The 20,279-nt window shown below is 61.7% G+C and overlaps 1 protein-coding gene across 1 annotated transcript in view; it reads left to right on the forward strand.

The window, feature by feature from the left end:
• The window catches only part of LOC139999860 (integrin alpha-M-like), a 58,409-nt gene that overhangs the window by 35,080 nt on the left and 3,050 nt on the right, over positions 1-20,279 (forward strand). The window contains exons 20-28 of the mRNA XM_072029488.1: positions 2,702-2,809; positions 2,910-2,989; positions 3,087-3,164; positions 4,139-4,220; positions 4,324-4,431; positions 6,051-6,119; positions 8,220-8,333; positions 9,599-9,691; positions 12,104-12,214. Of these exons, the coding sequence (XP_071885589.1) occupies positions 2,702-2,809; positions 2,910-2,989; positions 3,087-3,164; positions 4,139-4,220; positions 4,324-4,431; positions 6,051-6,119; positions 8,220-8,333; positions 9,599-9,691; positions 12,104-12,214 (843 nt within the window). The remainder of the gene's footprint in view (positions 1-2,701; positions 2,810-2,909; positions 2,990-3,086; positions 3,165-4,138; positions 4,221-4,323; positions 4,432-6,050; positions 6,120-8,219; positions 8,334-9,598; positions 9,692-12,103; positions 12,215-20,279) is intronic.

Below are 20,279 nucleotides of genomic sequence, written 5' to 3' on the forward strand. Positions count from 1 at the left end.
TCAGGACCCCAAAACCCCTACAAATGACCCCAAACCCAACTGAACCCCATCCAGATGCCCTCAAGACCCCCAAATCCCCTAAAAAGGACCCAAACCCAACTGGAACCCCTGGAGATGCCCAAATCCCCTCCAAATGACCCCAAAACCCAACTGAACCCCATGGAGATGCCCTCAAGACCCCCAAATCCCCTCGAAATGACCCCAAAACCCAACTGAACCCCCTCCAGATGCCCCCAACCCCCTCTAGATGCCCTCAAGACCCCCAAAACCCCTCGAAATGACCCCAAAACCCAATTGAACTCCCTCAAGACCCCCAAATCCCCTAAAATGACCCCAAAACCCAACTGAACGCCCTCAAGATGCCCAAAGACCCCCCAAGTGACCCCAAACCCAACTGGACCCCCTGGAGATGGCCTCAAGACCCCCAAATCCCCTCAAGACCCCTAAAATCCCCTCCAAATGACCCCGCGTCCGCCTGCTGCACCCCGAGGCCCTCTCCTACCGCAGGGCCCGGGTCCTCCAGGTACCCCCCCCCCCAGGGACCCCCCCCAGGGACCCCCAAAAAAAGGCAGCGGGGGGCTCCCAAAACCCCTCCAGTGGGGATCGGGGGGCTCGGGAACCCTCTGGACACCCCCTGGAGGTGGCCTCCGGACCCCAAAATCCCTACAAATGACCCCAAAACCCAACTGGAACCCCTGGAGGTGGAAATGACCCCAAACCCAACTGAACGCCCTCAAGATGCCCAAAGACCCCCCAAGTGACCCCAAACCCAACTGGACCCCCTGGAGATGGCCTCAAGACCCCCAAATCCCCTCCAAATGACCCCAAAACCCAACTGAACCCCCTGGAGATGACCTCAAGACCCCCCAAATCCCCTCAAGACCCCCAAATCCCCTCCAAATGACCCCACGTCCGCCTGCTGCACCCCGAGGCCCTCTCCTACCGCAGGGCCCGGGTCCTCCAGGTACCCCTCCCAGGGGGTGGGACCCCCCCCAGGGACCCCCACCCAGGGACCCCCCCCCAGGGGTACCACCCCCCCCAGGGACCCCCCAAAAAAAGGCAGCGGGGGGCTCCCAAAGCCTCTCCAGGGGGGGATCGGGGGGCTCGGGAACCCTCCGGACACCCCCTGGAGGTGGCCTCCAGACCCCAAAGACCCTCAAAATGACCCCAAAACCCAACTGGAACCCCCCCAGATGCCCTCAAGACCCCCCAAATCCCCTCAAGACCCCCAAATCCCCTCGAAATGACCCCCAAACCCAACTGGAACCCCTGGAGATGGCCTCAAGACCCCCAAAATCCCTACAAATGACCCCAAAACCCAACTGGACCCCCTCCAGATGCCCTCAAGACCCCCCAAACCCCTTCCAGACACCCCCAAACCCATCCCAACCCCTTTGAGATGCCCTCAGGACCCCCAAAACCCCTCCAAATGACCCCAAAACCCAACTGGACCCCATGGAGATGGCCTCAAGACCCCCAAATCCCCTCAAAATGACCCCAAAACCCAACTGGACCCCTTCCAGATGCCCCCCAACCCCCTCTAGATGCCCTCAAGACCCCAAATCCCCTCCAAATGACCCCAAAACCCAACTGGACCCCATCCAGATGCCCTCAAGACCCCCCAGATCCCCTCAAGACCCCCAAATCCCCTCCAAATGACCCCAAACCCAACTGAACCCTCCCCAGATGCCCTCAAGATGCCCTAATCCCATCAAAATGACCCCAAAACCCAACTGGAACCCTGGGAGGTGGCCACAAGACCCCAAAATCCCTCCAAATGACCCCAAAACCCAACTGGAAACCCCTGGAGATGCCCAAAACCCCTACAAATGACCCCAAAACCCAACTGGACCCCTTCCAGATGACCTCAAGACCCCCCAAATCCTCTCAAGACCCCCAAACCCCCTCCAGATGCCCCCCAACCCCCCTCTAGATGCCCTCAAGACCCCCAAATCCTCTCAAGACCCCCCAAACCCCTTCCAGACACCCCTAAACCCACCCCAACCCCTTCCAGATGCCCTCAAGACCCCCTGAACCCTCTCCAGATGCCCTCACGACCCCCAAATCCCCTCGAAATGACCCCAAAACCCAACTGAAACCCCTCCAGATGCCCTCAAGACCCCCAAATCCTCTCAAGACCCCCCAAACCCCTTCCAGACCCCCCCAAACCCACCCCAACCCCCTCCAGATGCCCTGAAGACCCCCAAATCCCCTCAAAATGACCCCAAAACCCAACTGAACGCCCTCAAGATGCCCAAAGACCCCCCAAATGACCCCAAACCCAACTGGACCCCATGGGAGATGGCCTCAAGACCCCCAAATCCCCTCTAAGTGAACCCCAAAACCCAACTGGACCCCCTCCAGATGCCCTCAAGACCCCCCAAACCCCTTCCAGACACCCCCAAACCCACCCCAACCCCCTGGGGATTCCCTCAAGACCCCCAAATCCCCTCGAAATGACCCCAAAACCCAACTGAACCCCCCCCAGATGCCCCAAGACCCCCCCAAACCCCCTCCAAACACCCCCCAACCCCCCCCAACCCCCTTGAGCCCCCTCCCCCAACCCCCATCCCCCCACCCCAACCCCCTCCCCTTCCCCCCCAACCCCCTCCCACCTCCCCCCAACCCCCTCCCCACCCCCCCCACGACCCCCCCAACCCCCCCCCATCACCCCCCCCTCACCCCCCCCCCCCCCCCTCAGTCCCGCAGGCGGTCGCCGTCCCTGCACTGCAGCTCGGAGCCGGCGGGGGGCGGGCGCCGCAGCACCGTCTGCCTGGTCAACCCCCCCGTGCTGCGCCCCGACGACGAGGTGGGGTGTCCCCCCCCCCCCAAATTATCCCCTCACCCCCCCTTGACCCCCGACCCCCCCCGGGGCTGAACACCCCCCCTTTGACCCCCCCCCCCCAAAGGTGACCTTCGCCGTCACCCTGGACGTGCCCCACGGCGCCGAGCTGGGGGACGAGTTGGAGGTGGTGGCCAACGCCAGCAGGTGAGGGGGGGGGGGTTTTGGGGGGGGGGGGTCGGTTTTTGGGGGGTGATGACGTCATGATGACGTCATGATGATGTCATGTGATGACGTCACGCAGCGACAACGGGGGGCGGGCCGGCCCCCAGGAGCGCGCCCGCCTGCCGGTGGCCTACAGCGTCCTGCTGGTGCTCGCCAGGTGGCCCCCCCGGGACCCCAAGACCCCCCCCCAAAATGTCCCGGGACCCCAAGACCCCCCTTGACCCCAAGACCCCCCTTGACCCCAAGACCCCGCCCAAAATGTCTTTGGTCCCCAAGACCCCGCCCAATTTGTCCCGTGTCCCATTGACCAACCCAACGCGTCCCTTGACCCCAAGACCCCCCCATGACCCCAAGACCCCCCCCCAAAATGTCCCGTGACCCCAAGACCCCCCCTTGACCCCAAGACCCCGCCCAATGCGTGCCATGACCCCAAGACCCCCCCCAAATCCCCCCTTGACCCCAAGACCCCGCCCAATTTGTCCCCGTGTCCCATTGACCAACCCAACGCGTCCCTTGACCCCAAGACCCCCCCATGACCCCAAGACCCCCCCCAAAATGTCCCTTGACCCCAAGACCCCCCTTGACCCCAAGACCCCCCCCAAATGTCCCTTGACCCCAAGACCCCCCCAAAATTTCCTTGTCCCATTGACCCCCCCAAAATTTCCCTTGTCCCATTGACCCCCCCAACTTGTCCCTTGACCCCAAAGTCTCCCCCAATGCCCCCCTTGACCCCAAGACCCCCCCAATGTGTCCCATGACCCCAAGACCCCCCCATGACCCCCCCCAAAATGTCCGTTGACCCCAAGACCCCCCCATGACCCCAAGACCCCCCCAACTTCCCCCTTGACCCCAAGACCCCCCCCAAATGTCCCTTGACCCCAAGACCCCCCCTTGACCCCAAGACCCCACCCAAAATGTCCCATGTCCCATTGACCCCCCCAACTTGTCCCTTGACCCCAAAGTCCCCCCCAATGCCCCCCTTGACCCCAAGACCCCGCCCAACCTCCCCCTTGACCCCAAGACCCCCCCCACCGCCCCCCACGCCCCCAGCCCCTTCCCCCCCCCCACCCCCCCCATAACCCCCCTCACCCCCCCGTGATCCCCCCCTTGTCCCCCCCCCCCCCCCCGCAGCCTCCCGGACTCCACCCCCTACGCCAACGTCTCCACGGGGTCGGGGCCCCCCCGCAGCCCCCCCGTGCGCCACCACTACCAGGTGAGGCCACGCCCCCCCCTCGGAGGCCACGCCCCTTTTTTGGCCACGCCCACTTTTTTTTTGGCCACGCCCAAATTTTTTGTCCCCCCCCCCCCCCCCCCAGGTGCAGGTGCTGGGCCAGCGCCGCCCCCCCCTCGAGGTCTCCTTCCTGGTGCCCCTGGCGCTGGGGGGGGCCCAGCTGTGGGAGGGGCTGGAGCCGGAGCCCCCGCAGGTAAAACGGCCCCAAAACCGCCCCAAATAGCCCCAAAATGGCCCCAAAATGGCCCCATTGACCCCATTGACCCCATTGACCCCAAGAATCCCCAAATGGCCCCAAAATGGCCCCATTGACCCCATTGACCCCAAATGGCCCCAAATGGCCCCAAAATGGCCCCATTGACCCCACTGACCCCAAATGTCCCAAAATGGCCCTAAATGGCCCCAAAATGGCCCCAAATGGCCTCATTGACCCCAAATGGCCCCAAAATGGCCCCCAAATGGCCCCAAAATGGCCCCATTGACCCCACTGACCCCAAATGTCCGCAAATATCCCCATTGACCCCATTGACCCCATTGACCCCAAATGTCCCAAAATGGCCCCAAAATGCCCCCAAAATGGCCCCAAAACGGCCTCATTGACCCCATTGGCCCCATTGACCCCACGAATCCCCAAATGGCCCCAAAATGGCCCCAAAATGGCCCCAAAATGGCCTCATTGACCCCATTGGCCCCATTGACCCCATTGACCCCAAATGGCCCCAAATGGCCCCAAAATGGCCTCATTGACCCCACTGACCCCAAATGTCCCCCAAAATCCCATTGACCCCAATAATCCCAAAATGGCCCCAAAATGGCCCCAATTAGCCCCAAATGGCCCCAAATAGCCCCATTGACCCCATTGACCCCACTGACCCCAAGAAGCCCCAAATGTCCCAAAATGGCCCCAAAATGGCCCCAAAATGGCCCCAAAATGGCCTCATTGACCCCATTGGCCCCATTGACCCCATTGACCCCAAGAATCCCCAAATGGCCCCATTGACCCCAAATGTCCCGAAATGGCCTGAAATGGCCCCAAATGTTCCCATTGACCCCATTGACCCCAAATGGTCCCAAATGGCCCCAAATGGCCCCATTGATCCCAAATGGCCTCAAATCACCCCAAATGGCCCTAAATGGCCTCAAAATGGCCCCAATGGCCCCAAATGACCCCAAATGGCCCCAAATATCCCCAGTGACCCCATTGACCCCAAATGTCCCCAAATGGCCCCAAAATGGCCCCAAATGGCCTCATTGACTCCAAGAATCCCCAAATGGCCCCAAAATGGCCTGAAATGGCCTCATTGACCCCAAATGGCCCCAAATGGCTCCAAATGGCCCTAAATGGCCCCAAAACGGCCCAAAATGGCCCCATTGACCCCACTGTCCCCAAGAATCCCCAAATGGCCCCAAATGGCCCCAAATGCCCCCATTGACCCCAAATGTCCCCATTGACCCCAAATGGCCCCAAATGGCCACAAATGTCCCCAAATGGACTCAAAATGGCCCCAAATATCCCCACTGACCCCAAATGTCTCCAAATGTCCCCAAATGGCCCCCAAAGTCCCCATCGACCCCAATAATCCTCAAATGGCCCCAATTGGCCCGAAAATGGCCCCAAATGTCCCCAAATCCCCCCAAATCCCCCGAAATGCCCCCTCTGACCCCAAATCCCCCCAAATCCCCCCCAAATGACCCCAAATCCCCCGAAATGTCCCCAAATCCCCCCAAATGTCCCCAATCCCCCCCAAATCCCCCCAAATCCCCCGAAATGCCCCCTCTGACCCCAAATCCCCCCCGAATCCCCCCCCCCAGTGCCACGCGGTCGCCGACCACCCGGGGGTCCCCGACTTCGCCGCCCGCCTGCGCCAGCGCCCGGTGGTGGTGAGGCCCCCCCTCGGGACACGCCCCCTGAAGCCCCGCCCCTTTAGACCCCGCCCCTTAAGCCCCGCCCCCTTTGGACCCCGCCCCTTTAGGCCACGCCCCCTCCCCCCACCCCTTTAGGACCCCAAATCCGACCCCATAACCCCAAAACCCCGCCCCCTTAAGCCCCTCCCCCTTTTGACCCCGCCCCCTGTGGCCCCGCCCCCCTTTTCCCTTTAGACCACGCCCCCTCCTTTAAGCCCCGCCCCTTTCCCCCACCCCTTTTGACCCCTCCCCTTTGGACCCCGCCCCTTTTGACCCCCCTTTGACCCCACCCCCTTAGACACACCCCCAGAAGCCCCGCCCCCTTTTGACCCCACCCCTTTAGGCCACGCCCCCTCCCCTTTAGACCCCTCCCCTTTAAGCCCCTCCCTTTAGACCACGCCCCCTTAAGCCCCACCCCTTAAGCCCCTCCCCCTTTAACCCCACCCCTTTAGGCCACGCCCCTCTGGGACCCCACCCCCTTAGACCCCTCCCCTTTAAGCCCCTCCCCTTAGACCCCACCCCCTGAGACTCCACCCCCCGAAGCCCCTCCCCTTTTGACCCCACACCTTTAGACCCCACCCCCTAAGCCCCTCCCCCCCTAAGCCCCGCCCCCTTTTCCCCCACCCCTTTAGACCCCTCCCATTTAACCCTCTCCCCTTTAGCCCCTCCCCTTTAGACCCCACCCCCTGAGTCCTCACCCCCCTAAGCCCCTCCCCCCAAGCCCCTCCCCCTTGAAGCCCCGCCCCCTAAGCCCCGCCCCCTGGGACCCCTCCCCCTGAGACCCTGCCCCCTAAAGCCCTTCCCCTTTTGACCCCACCCCTTTAGGCCACGCCCCCCTTTAGACTCCACCCCCTTTAGACCCCTCCCATCTAAACCCCACCCCTTTAAGCCCCTCCCCCTAAGACCCCACCCCCTTTGGCCCCGCCCCCTCTAAGCCCCGCCTCCCATAAGCCCCACCCCTTTTGACCCCACCCCTTTAGACCCCACCCCCTTTGGCCCCTCCCTCCAAGCCCCTCCCCCCTAAGCCCCTCCCCCCTAAGCCCCTCCCCCCTAAGCCCCTCCCCCCTAAGCCCCCTAAGCCCCGCCCCCTTTGACCCCTCCCCCCTAAGCCCCTCCCCCCTAAGCCCCCTAAGCCCCGCCCCCTAAGCCCCTCCCCCTCTAAGCCCCCCAATCCCCGCCCCCTAAGCCCCGCCCCCTTAGGCCCCTCCCCCTCCAAGCCCCTCCCCCCTAAGCCCCTCCCCCCCCTAAGCCCCGCCCCCTTTAGACCCCTCCCCTTTTGACCCCACACCTTTAGACCCCACCCCCTAAGCCCCTCCCCCCCCTAAGCCCCGCCCCCTTTTCCCCCACCCCTTTAGACCCCTCCCATTTAACCCTCTCCCCTTTAAGCCCCTCCCCTTTAGACCCCACCCCCTGAGTCCTCACCCCCTAAGCCCCTCCCCCCAAGCCCCTCCCCCTTGAAGCCCCGCCCCCCTAAGCCCCGCCCCCTGGGACCCCTCCCCCTGAGACCCTGCCCCCTAAAGCCCTTCCCCCTTTTGACCCCACCCCTTTAGGCCACGCCCCCCTTTAGACTCCACCCCCTTTAGACCCCTCCCATCTAAACCCCACCCCTTTAAGCCCCTCCCCCTAAGACCCCACCCCCTTTGGCCCGCCCCCTCTAAGCCCCGCCTCCCATAAGCCCCACCCCTTTTGACCCCACCCCTTTAGACCCCACCCCCTTTGGCCCCTCCCCTCCAAGCCCCTCCCCCCTAAGCCCCTCCCCCCTAAGCCCCTCCCCCCTAAGCCCCTCCCCCCTAAGCCCCCTAAGCCCCGCCCCCTTTGACCCCTCCCCCCTAAGCCCCTCCCCCCTAAGCCCCCCTAAGCCCCGCCCCCTAAGCCCCTCCCCCTCTAAGCCCCCCAATCCCCGCCCCCTAAGCCCCGCCCCCTTAGGCCCCTCCCCCTCCAAGCCCCTCCCCCCTAAGCCCCTCCCCCCCCTAAGCCCCCGCCCCCTTTAGACCCCTCCCCTTTAGACCCCACCCCCTGAGACCCCACCCCCTTAGGCCCCTCCCCCTAAGCCCCGCCCCCTTCCCCCCCCCCCAGGACTGCTCGGTGGCCGCGTGCCGGGAGCTGCGCTGCGGGGTGGGGGCGCTGGAGCCCCCCCGGGGCCTGGCCTTCAGCCTGGGGGGGGCCCTGAAACCCCATTGGCTGCTGCAGGTCAGGGGGCGGGGCTAGGGGGGGGGCGGGGCCAAAGGGGGCGGGGCCAAGGGGGAGGGGCCAAAGGGGGCGGGGCCTCGAGGTGGGAGGGGCCTCAAGGGGGTTATGGGGTCAAGGGGGGGTTATGGGGTCCCTTTGGGGTCATTTTGGGGTCCCTTTGGGGTCATTTTGGGGTCCCTTTGGGGTCCCTTTGGGGTCCCTTTGGGGTCGTTTTGGGGTCATTTTGGGGTCCCTTTGGGGTCCCTTTGGGGTCATTTTGGGGTCATTTTGGGGTCGTTTTGGGGTCTCTTTGGGGTCTTTTTGGGGTCCCTTTGGGGTCACTTTGGGGTCATTTTGGGGTCGTTTGGGGGTAATTTTGGGGTAATTTTGGGGTAATTTTGGGGTCTCTTTGGGGTCCCTTTGGGGTCATTTTGGGCTCATTTTGGGGTCCCTTTGGGGTCCCTTTGGGCTCATTTTGGGGTCTTTTTGGGGTCATTTTGGGGTCGTTTTGGGGTCGTTTTGGGGTCCCTTTGGGGTCCCTTTGGGGTCTCTTTGGGGTCCCTTTGGGGTAATTTTGGGGTCTCTTTGGGGTCCCTTTGGGGTCACTTTGGGGTCCCTTTGAGGTCCCTTTGGGGTCTCTTTGGGGTCATTTTGGGGTAATTTTGGGGTCCCTTTGGGGTCGTTTTGGGGTCGTTTTGGGGTCCCTTTGGGGTCTCTTTGGGGTCATTTTGGGGTCTTTTTGAGGTCCCTTTGGGGTCATTTTGGGGTCCCTTTGGGGTCATTTTGGGGTCCCTTTGGGCTCATTTTGGGGTCGTTTTGGGGTCCCTTTGGGCTCATTTTGGGGTCATTTTGGGGTCTCTTTGGGGTCCCTTTGGGCTCATTTTGGGCTCGTTTTGGGGTCCCTTTGGGCTCATTTTGGGGTCATTTTGGGGTCCCTTTGGGGTCGCTTTGGGATCTCTTTGGGGTCGTTTTGGGGTCCCTTTGGGGTCCCTTTGGGCTCATTTTGGGGTCGCTTTGGGGTCGCTTTGGGGTCATTCTGGGGTAATTTTGGGCTCATTTTGGGGTCATTTTGGGGTCATTTTGGGGTCTCTTTGGGGTCCCTTTGGGGTCATTTTGGGGTCCCTTTGGGGTCATTTTGGGGTCTTTTTGGGGTAATTTTGGGGTAAATTTTGGGGTCTCTTTGGGGTCATTTTGGGGTCCCTTTGGGGTCCCTTTGGGCTCATTTTGGGGTAATTTTGGGGTCCCTTTGGGCTCATTTTGGGGTCGTTTTGGGGTCCCCCCCCCAGCTGGGGCTGCCCAGGGTGTCCCTGCAGAGCTCGGCCCGGCTGCACTTCGAGGAGCGGCGCTACCGCAACGCCGGGGGGCCCGGCCGGCTGCAGGTGGGGGGCGATGTGTGGGGCAGGGGATGTGTGGGGCAGGGGATGTGTGGGGCAGGGGGGATGTGTGGGGCAGGGAATGTGTGGGGCAGGGGATGTGTGGGGCAGGGAATGTGTGGGGCAGGGGGGGGACCCAAAATGTGTGGGGCAGGGGGGAAATATGTGGGGCAGGGGGGGGATGTGTGGGGCAGGGAATGTGTGGGGCAGGGGATGTGTGGGGCAGGGGGGGGATGTGTGGGGCAGGGAATGTGTGGGGCAGGGGATGTGTGGGGCAGGAAATGCGTGGGGCAGGAAATGTGTGGGGCAGGGGATGTGTGGGGCAGGGAATGTGTGGGGCAGGGGGGGGATGTGTGGGGCAGGGAATGTGTGGGGCAGGGAATGTGTGGGGCAGGAAATGTGTGGGGCAGGGTATGGGGGACCCCAAATGTGTGGGGTAGGGGGGGGTGGGACCCGGGGCTGGGGGTGGTTGGGGAGTTATGGGGTGGCCCCACACATGTGTGAGTCGCTGTGGGGCTGCCCCATAAGTGTGGGTCCCTGTTTCCCTATGGGGCCGCCCCACACTTGTGGGTCCCCCCCATTTGTTTTCCTATGGGTCTGTCCCACAAGTGCGGGTCTATGGGGCAGCCCCCCAAGTGTGGGTCTCTATGGGGCAGGCCCCACAAGTTTGGATCTATGGATCCCTATGGGGCCACCCCATAAATATGGATCTATGGGTCCGCCCCCCACCTATGTCTCCCTATGGGTCCGCCCCACAAGTGTCAATCTATGGGGCAGCCCCACACCTGTGTGTCCCTATGGAGCTACCCCACAAGTGTCGATCTATGGGTCCGCCCCATATATGTGTATCGCTATGGGTCCACCCCACAAGTGCCCATCTATGGGTCCGCCCCATAAGTGTGTGTCTCCCTATGGGTCCGCCCCCTAAGTGTGGGTCTCTATGGGTCCACCCCACAAGTGTCAATCTATGGGGCAGCCCCACACCTGTGTCTCTCTATGGGGCAGCCCCATAAGTGTGGATCTATAGATCCCTATGGGACCACCCCATAATTGTCGATCTATGGGTCAGCCCCCCAAGTGTGTGTCTCTATGGGTCCGCCCCGTAAGTGTCAATCTATGGGTCTGCCCCATAAGTGCCTATCTATGGAGCAGCCCCATAAGTCCGGATCTATGGGTCCGCCCCCCAAGTGTGTCTCCCTATGGGTCCGCCCCCCACCTATGTCTCCCTGTGGGTCTGCCCCACAAGTGCCCATCTATGGGGCCACCCCACAAGTGTGAATCTATGGGGCAGCCCCACACCTGTGTCTCTCTATGGGGCAGCCCCATAAGTGCAGATCTATCGATCCCTATGGGACCACCCCATAATTGTCGATCTATGGGGCAGCCCCATAAGTCCGGATCCGTGGTTCCGCCCCCCAAGTGTGTCTCCCTATGGGTCCGCCCCATAAGTGTGGGTCTCTATGGGGCAGCCCCACACCTTCGTGTCCCTATGGGGCCACCCCACAAGTGTCAATCTATGGGTCTGCCCCATATATGTGTGTCCATCTATGGGTCCGCCCCCCAAGTGTGTCTCCCTATGGGTCCGCCCCCCAAGTGTGTCTCCCTATGGGTCTGCCCCACAAGTGTGAATCTATGGGGCAGCCCCACACCTGTGTCTCTCTATGGGGCAGCCCCATAAGTATCAATCTATGGGGCAGCCCCCCATAAGTCCGGATCTATGGGTCCGCCCCCCAAGTGTGTCTCCCTACGGGTCCGCCCCATAAGTGTGGGTCTCTGTGGGGCTGCCCCACAAGTGTCCATCTATGGGTCCACCCCATAAGTGTCTCTGTATGGGGCAGCCCCACAAGTGTCAATCTATGGATCCGTATGGGTCCGCCCCCCAAGTGTGTCCCCCTATGGGTCCGCCCCCTAAGTGTGGGTCTCTATGGGTCTGCCCCACAAGTGTGAATCTATGGGGCAGCCCCACACCTGTATCTCTTTATGGGTCCACCCCATAAGTATCAATCTATGGGGCAGCCCCATAAGTCCGGATCTATGGGTCCGCCCCCTAAGTGTGGGTCTCTATGGGTCCACCCCACAAGTGTCTCTCTATGGGGCAGCCCCATAAGTGCAGATCTATGGATCCCTATGGGACCACCCCATAATTGTCAATCTATGGGTCTGCCCCATAAGTGCGTCTCCCTATGGGTCCGCCCCCTAAGTGTGGGTCTCTATGGGTCCACCCCACAAGTGCGGATCTATGGGGCAGCCCCACACCTTCGTGTCCCTATGGAGCCACCCCACAAGTGCCTATCTATGGGTCCACCCCATATATGTGTATCGCTATGGGGCAGCCCCATAAGTCCGGATCTGTGGGTCCGCCCCCCAAGTGTGTCTCCCTATGGGTCCGCCCCCTAAGTGTGGGTCTCTGTGGGGCAGGTGCAGACGGAGCTGGAGGTCCTGGCCCCCCCCCGGCCCCTGCCCCTGGTGCTGGGGGGCAGCGCGGGGGGGCTGCTGCTGCTGGCGCTGCTGGCGCTGGGGCTGCAGAAGGTGAGGGGCGGGGCCAGGGGGGAGGCCCCGCCCCCTAAATCCCTGGCCCCGCCCCTAAATCCCTGGCCCCGCCCCCTAAATCCCTGGCCCCGCCCCCTAAATCCCTGGCCCCGCCCCCTCCTCCCTGGCCCCGCCCCCTCCCCCTCTGGCCCCGCCCCCTCCCCCTGGCCCCGCCCCCTAAATCCCTGGCCCCGCCCCCTAAATCCCTGGCCCCGCCCCCTCCCCCTCTGGCCCCGCCCCCTTATCCCTGGCACCGCCCCCTCCCTCTCCCTGGCCCCGCCCCCTCCCCGTCTGACCACGCCCCCTCCCCCTCTGGCCCCGCCCCTCCCTTCCTGGCCCCGCCCCCTAAATCCATGGCCCCGCCCCCTCCCCCTCTTACCACGCCCCCTTCTCCCTGGCCCCGCCCCCTCCTCCCTGGCCCCGCCCCCTTCTCCCTGGCCCCGCCCCCTCCTCCCTGGCCCCGCCCCCTCCCTCCCTGGCCCCGCCCCCTTCTCCCTGGCCCCGCCCCCTCCTCCCTGGCCCCGCCCCCTAAATCCCTGGCCCGCCCCTCCCCTCTGGCCCCGCCCCTCCTCCCTGGCCCCTCCCCCCCCCTCTGGCCCCGCCCCCCCTCTGACCACGCCCCTCCCTCCCTGGCCCCGCCCCCTTCTCCCTGGCCCCGCCCCCTCCCTCCCTGGCCCCGCCCCCTCCCTCCCTGGCCCCGCCCCTTCCCCCTCTGGCCCCGCCCCCTCCCCCTCTGACCCCGCCCCCTCCCCCTCTGGCCCCGCCCCCTTCTCCCTGGCCCCGCCCCCTCCCCCTCCTGACCACGCCCCCTCCCCCTCTGGCCCCGCCCCCTCCCAGCTCGGCTTCTTCCGCCGCCGCTACAAGGAGATGCTGCAGGGGGGCGACCCCCAGGGACCCCCCCCACAGGGACCCCCCCCCGAGACCCACGGATGACGGCGGGGGGGGGGGCGCTGTGGGGCGGATGTGGGGCGGGTGTGGGGTGGTTATGGGGGGCTATGGGGCAGCTATGGGGGTATAGGGGGGCTATGGGGGGGTTATTGGGGGGTTATGGGGGGGGTTGTGGGGCAGATGTGGGGCTGGGAGGGGTCTATGGGGCTGCTATGGGGCAGCTATGGGGTGCTTATGGGGGTCTATGGGGCAGATGTGGGGGGTATAGGGGGGTTATGGGGGGTTATGGGGCAGATGTGGGGCAGCTATGGGGCTGGGAGGGGTCTATGGGGCTGCTATGGGGTGGTTATGGGGGTCTATGGGGCAGATGTGGGGGGTATAGGGGGGTTATGGGGCAGATGTGGGGCAGCTATGGGGCTGGGGGGGTCTATGGAGCTGCTATGGGGCAGCTATGGGGGTCTATGGGGCAGATGTGGGGGGTACAGGGGGGTTATGGGGCAGATTTGGGGGGCTATGGGGCAGATGTGGGGCAGATGTGGGGCTGGGAGGGGTCCATGGGGCTGCTATGGGGCAGTTATGGGGGGTCTATGGGGCAGATGTGGGGGGTACAGGGGGGTTATGGGGCAGATTTGAGGGGCTATGGGGCTGCTATGGGGCAGATGTGGGGCTGGGAGGGGTCCATGGGGCTACTATGGGGCAGTTATGGGGGGCTATGGGGCAGCTATGGGGCTGGTGGGGTCTATGGGGGGCTATGGGGCAGCTATGGGGCAGCTATGGGGCGCTATGGGGGCTTTATGGGGGGGTTATGGGGGGCTATGGGGCAGCTATGGGGCTGGGGGGCTGCTATGGGCCTGCTATGGGGCGGGTGTGGGGTAGGTGTGGGTCAGCTCTGGGGCTGGGCCCGCTGTGGGGCCGGGCGCCGTGGGGCTGCCCCACTGATTTCACGCTGTCACCAATAAAGTGTCTGTGCCCCACAGCGCTATGGGGCTGGCAATCTGTGGGGCTGGGGGTGGTGAATACAGGGTGGTCTATGGGGCGCGCTATGGGGCTGGGCGCGCTGTGGGGCCAGGATCTGTGGGGCTGCCCCACTGATCTTCACGCTGTCACCAAGAAAGTGTCGGTGCCCCATAGCGCTATGGGGCTGGGGGCCGCTATGGGGCAGGACCCTACTATGGGGCAGGGTAATCTATGAGGCAGGGGGATCTATGGGGCGGGATCTATGGGGCAGGAACTATGGGGCAGGACCCTGCTGTGGGGCAGGACCCCATTATGGGGCAGGTTAATCTATGGGGCTGGGTTCTGCTATGGGGCAGGAGCCCTCAATGGGGCAGGATCTATGGGGTCGGGTAATCTATGGGGCAGGATCTATGGGGCAGGCCCTGCTATGGGGCTGGTCCCACTATGGGGCAGGATCTATGGGGTGGGGGGAATCTATGGGGCAGGAAAAGCTATGGGGATGGGATCTATGGGGCAGGGAGATCTATGGGGCAGTATCTATGGGGCAGGCCCCGCTATGGGGCAGGGGAATCTATGGGGCAGGAGCCCTCTATGGGGCAGGACCCTGCTATAGGGCAGGACCTCATTATGGGGCAGGGTAATCTATGGGGCTGGGTTCTGCTATGGGGCAGGAGCCCTCTATGGGGCAGGATCTATGGGGTCGGTTAATCTATGGGTCAGTCTCTATGGGGCAGGATCTATGGGGCAGGGGGGATCTATGGGGCACAGGGGTCTATGGGGCCGGATCTATGGGTCAGGATCTATGGGGCAGGATCTATGGGGCAGGGAGGGATCTATGGGGCAGGATCTATGGGGCAGGATCTATGGGTCAGGATCTATGGGGCATGGGGATCTATGGGGCAGGATCTATGGGGCAGGGAGGGATCTATGGGGCAGGATCTATGGGGCAGGATCTATGGGGCTGGATCTATGGGGCAGGGAGGGATCTATGGGGCAGGGCAGGATCTATGGGTCAGGATCTATGGGTCAGGATCTATGGGGCAGGATCTATGGGGCAGGGCAGGATCTATGGGTCAGGATCTATAGGGCAGGATCTATGGGGCAGGATCTATGGGTCAGGATCTATGGGGCAGGGGGGATCTATGGGGCACAGGGATCTATAGGGCAGGATCTATGGGGCAGGATCTATGGGGCAGGGGGGATCTATGGGGCAGGATCTATGGGGCAGGATCTATGGGTCAGGATCTATGGGGCATGGGGATCTATGGGGCAGGATCTATGGGGCAGGATCTATGGGTCAGGATCTATGGGGCAGGGAGGGATCTATGGGGCCGGATCTACGGGGCAGGGGGGATCTATGGGGCCGGATCTATGGGTCAGGATCTATGGGGCAGGATCTATGGGGCAGGGAGGGATCTATGGGGCAGGATCTATGGGGCAGGATCTATGGGGCTGGATCTATGGGGCAGGGAGGGATCTATGGGGCAGGATCTATGGGGCAGGATCTATGGGTCAGGATCTATGGGGCATGGGGATCTATGGGGCAGGATCTATGGGGCAGGGAGGGATCTATGGGGCAGGATCTATGGGGCAGGATCTATGGGGCTGGATCTATGGGGCAGGGAGGGATCTATGGGGCAGGATCTATGGGTCAGGATCTATGGGGCAGGATCTATGGGGCAGGGGGGATCTATGGGTCAGGATCTATGGGGCAGGGAGGGATCTATGGGGCCGGATCTATGGGGCAGGGGGATCTATAGGGCAGGATCTATGGGGCAGGATCTATGGGGCATGGGGATCTATGGGGCCGGATCTATGGGGCAGGGGGGGATCTATGGGGCAGGGAGGGATCTATGGGGCAGGATCTATGGGGCAGGGGGGATCTATGGGTCAGGATCTATGGGTCAGGATCTATGGGTCAGGATCTATGGGGCAGGGAGGGATCTATGGGGCCGGATCTATGGGGCAGCGCCCGGCGTCGTCCTCCCCACACCCCCCTGACCCCCCCCCTCCCCCGGGGGTTATTTTTGGGTGCTTTTGGGCTATTTTTGGGGCCCGAGCCCATTGGGCGGCCCCGGGCGGTGCCGTGGGGCAGGGGTGACCCCGGGGCCCAGACGGAGCCATGGGGGCTTGGGGGGCGCCCACTTGGGGGGCAGCCACTTATGGGGCGGCCACTTATGGGGCAGCCACTTATGGGGCAGCCACTTATGGGGCGCCCACTTATGGGGCGGCCACTTATGGGGCAGCCACTTATGGGGCAGCCACTTGGGGGGCAGCCCCACGGCGCCTCCTGGCCTCGGCCGCCGGGCACGCGGGGCCCGGGGGAGGTCAGCGGAGGGGGAATTTTTGGGGGGGAATTGGGGGGATTTGGGGGGATTTTGGGGAGTTTTGGGGGGGGTTGGGGGGAAAATGGGGATTTGGGGGGGATTTTGGGGAGTTTTGGGGGGTTTGGGGGATTTTTTGGGGGGAATTGGGGGGTTTGGGAGATTTTGGGGGGTTTTGGGGGGATTTGGGGGATTTTGGGGGGTTTTGGGGGGAAAATGGGGATTTGGGGGGGATTTGGGGGGGATTTGGGGGAGTTTTGGGGGGTTTGGGGGGGTTTTGGGGGGATTTTGGGGGGGTTTGGGGGGATTTGGGGGGGATTTGGGGGGATTTGGGGGATTTTGGGGGGTTTGGGGGGGAAATGGGGATTTTTGGGGAAAATTGGGGGGTTTGGGGGGATTTGGGGGGGGGTTGGGGGGAAAATGGGGATTTGGGTGGGGATTTGGGGGAGGTTTGGGGGGATTTTGGGGGGGTTTGGGGGATTTTGGGGGGGGTTGGGGGAAAAATGGGGATTTGGGGGGGATTTTGGGGAGTTTTGGGGGAGTTTGGGAGGATTTGGGAGGGAGTTGGGGGATTTGGGGGGGTTTGGGGGGAAAATGGGGATTTGGGGGGATTTTGAGGAGTTTTGGGGGATTTGGGGGAGGTTTGGGGGGATTTGGAGGAATTTGGGGGTATTTGGGGGGTTCTGGGGGAATTGGGGGGATTTGGGGGAGATTTTGGGGGGATTTGGGGGGGATTTGGAGGAATTTTGCAGGATTTTGGAGTGATTTCTGGGATTTTGGAGGGGATTTGGAGGGGTTTGGCGGGATTTGGGGGGATTCGGGGGGATTTGGGGGGGATTTGGGGGATTTGGGGGGTTTGGGGGATTTTAGGGGGGGTTGGGGGGATTTGGGGGAGTTTTGGGGAGGTTGAGGGGATTTTGGGGGGATTTGGGAGAGTTTGGGAGAGAAATTGGGGATTTGGGGGCATTTTGGGGAATTTTGGGGAGGTTGGGAGATTTGGGGAGGAGTTGGGGGGATTTGGGGGGAATTGGGGTGATTTGGGGGGATTTTGGGGGGATTTGGGGGATTTTGGGGGGATTTTGGGGGGATTTGGGGAATTTGGGGGAATTTGGGGGAAGCTGGGGGATTTTGGGGGGAAAATTGTGGATTTGGGGTGGTTTGGGGGAATTTAGGGAATTTCGTGGATTTTGGGGGGAATTGGGAGGATTTTGGGGGAGTTTGGGGGAGTTTAGGGGATTTGGGGGGGATTTGGGGGGTTTGGGGGATTTGGGGGGATTTTAGGGGGGGTTGGGGGGATTTGGGGGAGTTTTGGGGAGGTTGAGAGGATTTGGGGGGGATTTGTGAGGAATTGGGGGGATTTGAGGGGATTTGGGGGGATTTTGGGGGGAAAATTAGGGATTTGGGAGGATTTTGGGAAGGTTGGGGGTTTGGGGGGAATTGGGGGGATTTTGGGGGTATTTTGGGGGATTTGGGGGGGATTTGGGGGGATTTGGTGGGTTTGGGGTCATTTCAAGGGCATTTGGGGTTTTGTGGGGCTGTCAATGATTTTGGGGTGTTTTTGGGGTGATTTGGGGTCTTTTGGGTTGTGTCGGGGGGTCTGGGGGGGGTTCAGGTATTTTGGGGTGTTTGGGGTGATTTTGGGGTGTTTTGGGGTGATTTTGGGGTGTTTTGGGGTGATTTGGGGTCGTTTTGGGTCAAAAGCGGTGGTTTTGGGGTGTTTTGGGGTGTAGCAGGTGTCACTGGGCCAATACCTGTTATTTTTGGGGTGATTTTGGGGGGATTTGGGGCTTTTCGGGGCCTCGGCAGCCATTTTGTGGTGGCCAGGAGCCATTTTGGGCATCGGGGGCCACGTTTTGGGGCAGAATCGGGGCTTTTGGGGGGCGCATTTTGGGGTGGAATTGGGACCACGTTTTGGGGTAGAATCGGGGCTTTTAGGGACCTTTTTTTGGGGTGGAAATGGGGCTTTCGGGGACTGCATTTTGGGGCAGAATTTGTATTGTTTTTTGGGGTGGAATCAGGGCTTTTGGGGACCATGTTTTGGGGCAGAATCGGGGCCATATTTTGGGGTGGAATCAGGGCTTTTGGGGACCATGATTTGGGGTGGAATTGGGGCTTTTGGGGACTGTGTTTTGGGGCAGAATTGGGACAGTGTTTTGGGGCAGAATCAGGACCACTTTTTGGGTTGGAACTGGGACTTTTGGAGATAGTGTTTGGGGGCGGAATTGGGACCAGATTTTGGGTCGGAATCGGGTTTTTCGGGAAGAATGTTTTGGGGCAGAACTGGGACCACATTTTGTGTCAGAACCGGGTCTTTTGGGGACTGTGTTTTGGGGCAGAATCAGGACCACATTTTGGGTCGGAAATGGGACTTTCAGGAATGGTGTTTTGGGTCGGAATGGGGACCACATTTTGGGTCGGAACCGGGTCTTTTGGGGACAGCGTTTTGGGGTAGAACTGGGACCACATTTGGGGATGGAATTGGGACCACTTTTTGGGTCAGAACCGGGTCTTTTGGGGACAGTGTTTGGGGTGGAACTGGGACCAGATTTTGGGTCAGAACCGAGTCTTTCGGGAACGATATTCCGGGTGGGACCCGGGCCTGCGTTTTGGGTGCAAACCCGCCGTTTTCGGGGTCAGGGCGGACGTGGCGGGCGCTGTCAGGGCTTTTGGGGCCACATTTTGGGTTGGAACCGGGTCTTTTGGGGACGGTGATTTGGGTCAGAGCCAGGTCTTTTGGGGATGGTGTTTCAGGGCAGAACTGGCACTGTCTTTTGGGTTGGAATTGGGTCTTTTGGGGATGGCATTTCGGGGTGGAATCGGGACCAGATTTTGGGTTGGAACTGGGACCAGATTTTGGGTCAGAACCGGGTCTTTTGGGGACAGTGTTTTGGGGCAGAACTGGGACCACATTTCGGGGTGGAATTGGGACCACTTTTTGGGTCGGAACTGGGTCTTTTGGGGACGTTATTTTGGGGCAGAACCGGGTCTTTTGGGGATGGCATTTCAGGATGGAATCAGGACCACATTTTGGGTTGGAACTGGGACTTTTGGGGACGGTGTTTGGGGGTGGAATCAGGACCAGATTTTGGGTCGGAACCGGGTCTTTTGGGGGTGTTATTTTGGGGTAGAACCGTGACTTTTGGGGACAGTGTTTTGGGTCGGAATCGGGACCACTTTTTGGATTGGAATCGGGACTTTCAGGGATGGTGTTTCAGGGCAGAATTGGGACCAAATTTTGGGTCAGAACCGGGTCTTTTGGGGACAGTGTTTTGGGGCAGAACTGGGACCACATTTCGGGGTGGAATTGGGACCACTTTTTGGGGTTGGAACCGGGTCTTTTGGGGACGGTGTTTCAGGGTGGAATCGGGACCAGATTTTGGGTCGGAACCGGGTCTTTTGGGGGCGTTATTTTGGGGTAGAACCGTGACTTTTGGGGACAGTGTTTTGGGTTGGAATCAGGACCACTTTTTGGGTTGGAATCGGGACTTTCAGGGACGGTGTTTCAGGGCAGAATTGGGGCCAAATTTTGGGTTGGAACCGGTACTTTTGGGGACAGTGTTCTACGGCAGAATTGGGACCAGATTTTGGGTCAGAATTGGGTCTTTTGGGGATGGTATTTTGGGTCAGAACTGGGACTTTTGGGGACGGCATTTCGGGGTGGAATCGGGACCGGATTTCAGGTCAGAATTGGGACCACATTTTGGGTCGGAACCGGGTCTTTCGGGAATGATGTTTCGGGTCGGAACCGGGCCTGCGTTTTGGGTCAGAACCGGGTCTTTTGGGGATGGAATTTCGGGGCAGAACTGGGACCACATTTCAGGGTGGAATTGGGACCACATTTTGGGTCAGAACCGTGTCTTTTGGGAATGATGTTTCGGGGCAGAATCGGGGCCACA

This window comes from Anas platyrhynchos, chromosome 30 (assembly GCF_047663525.1).
Source record: "Anas platyrhynchos isolate ZD024472 breed Pekin duck chromosome 30, IASCAAS_PekinDuck_T2T, whole genome shotgun sequence".
Classification (NCBI taxonomy): domain Eukaryota; kingdom Metazoa; phylum Chordata; class Aves; order Anseriformes; family Anatidae; genus Anas; species Anas platyrhynchos.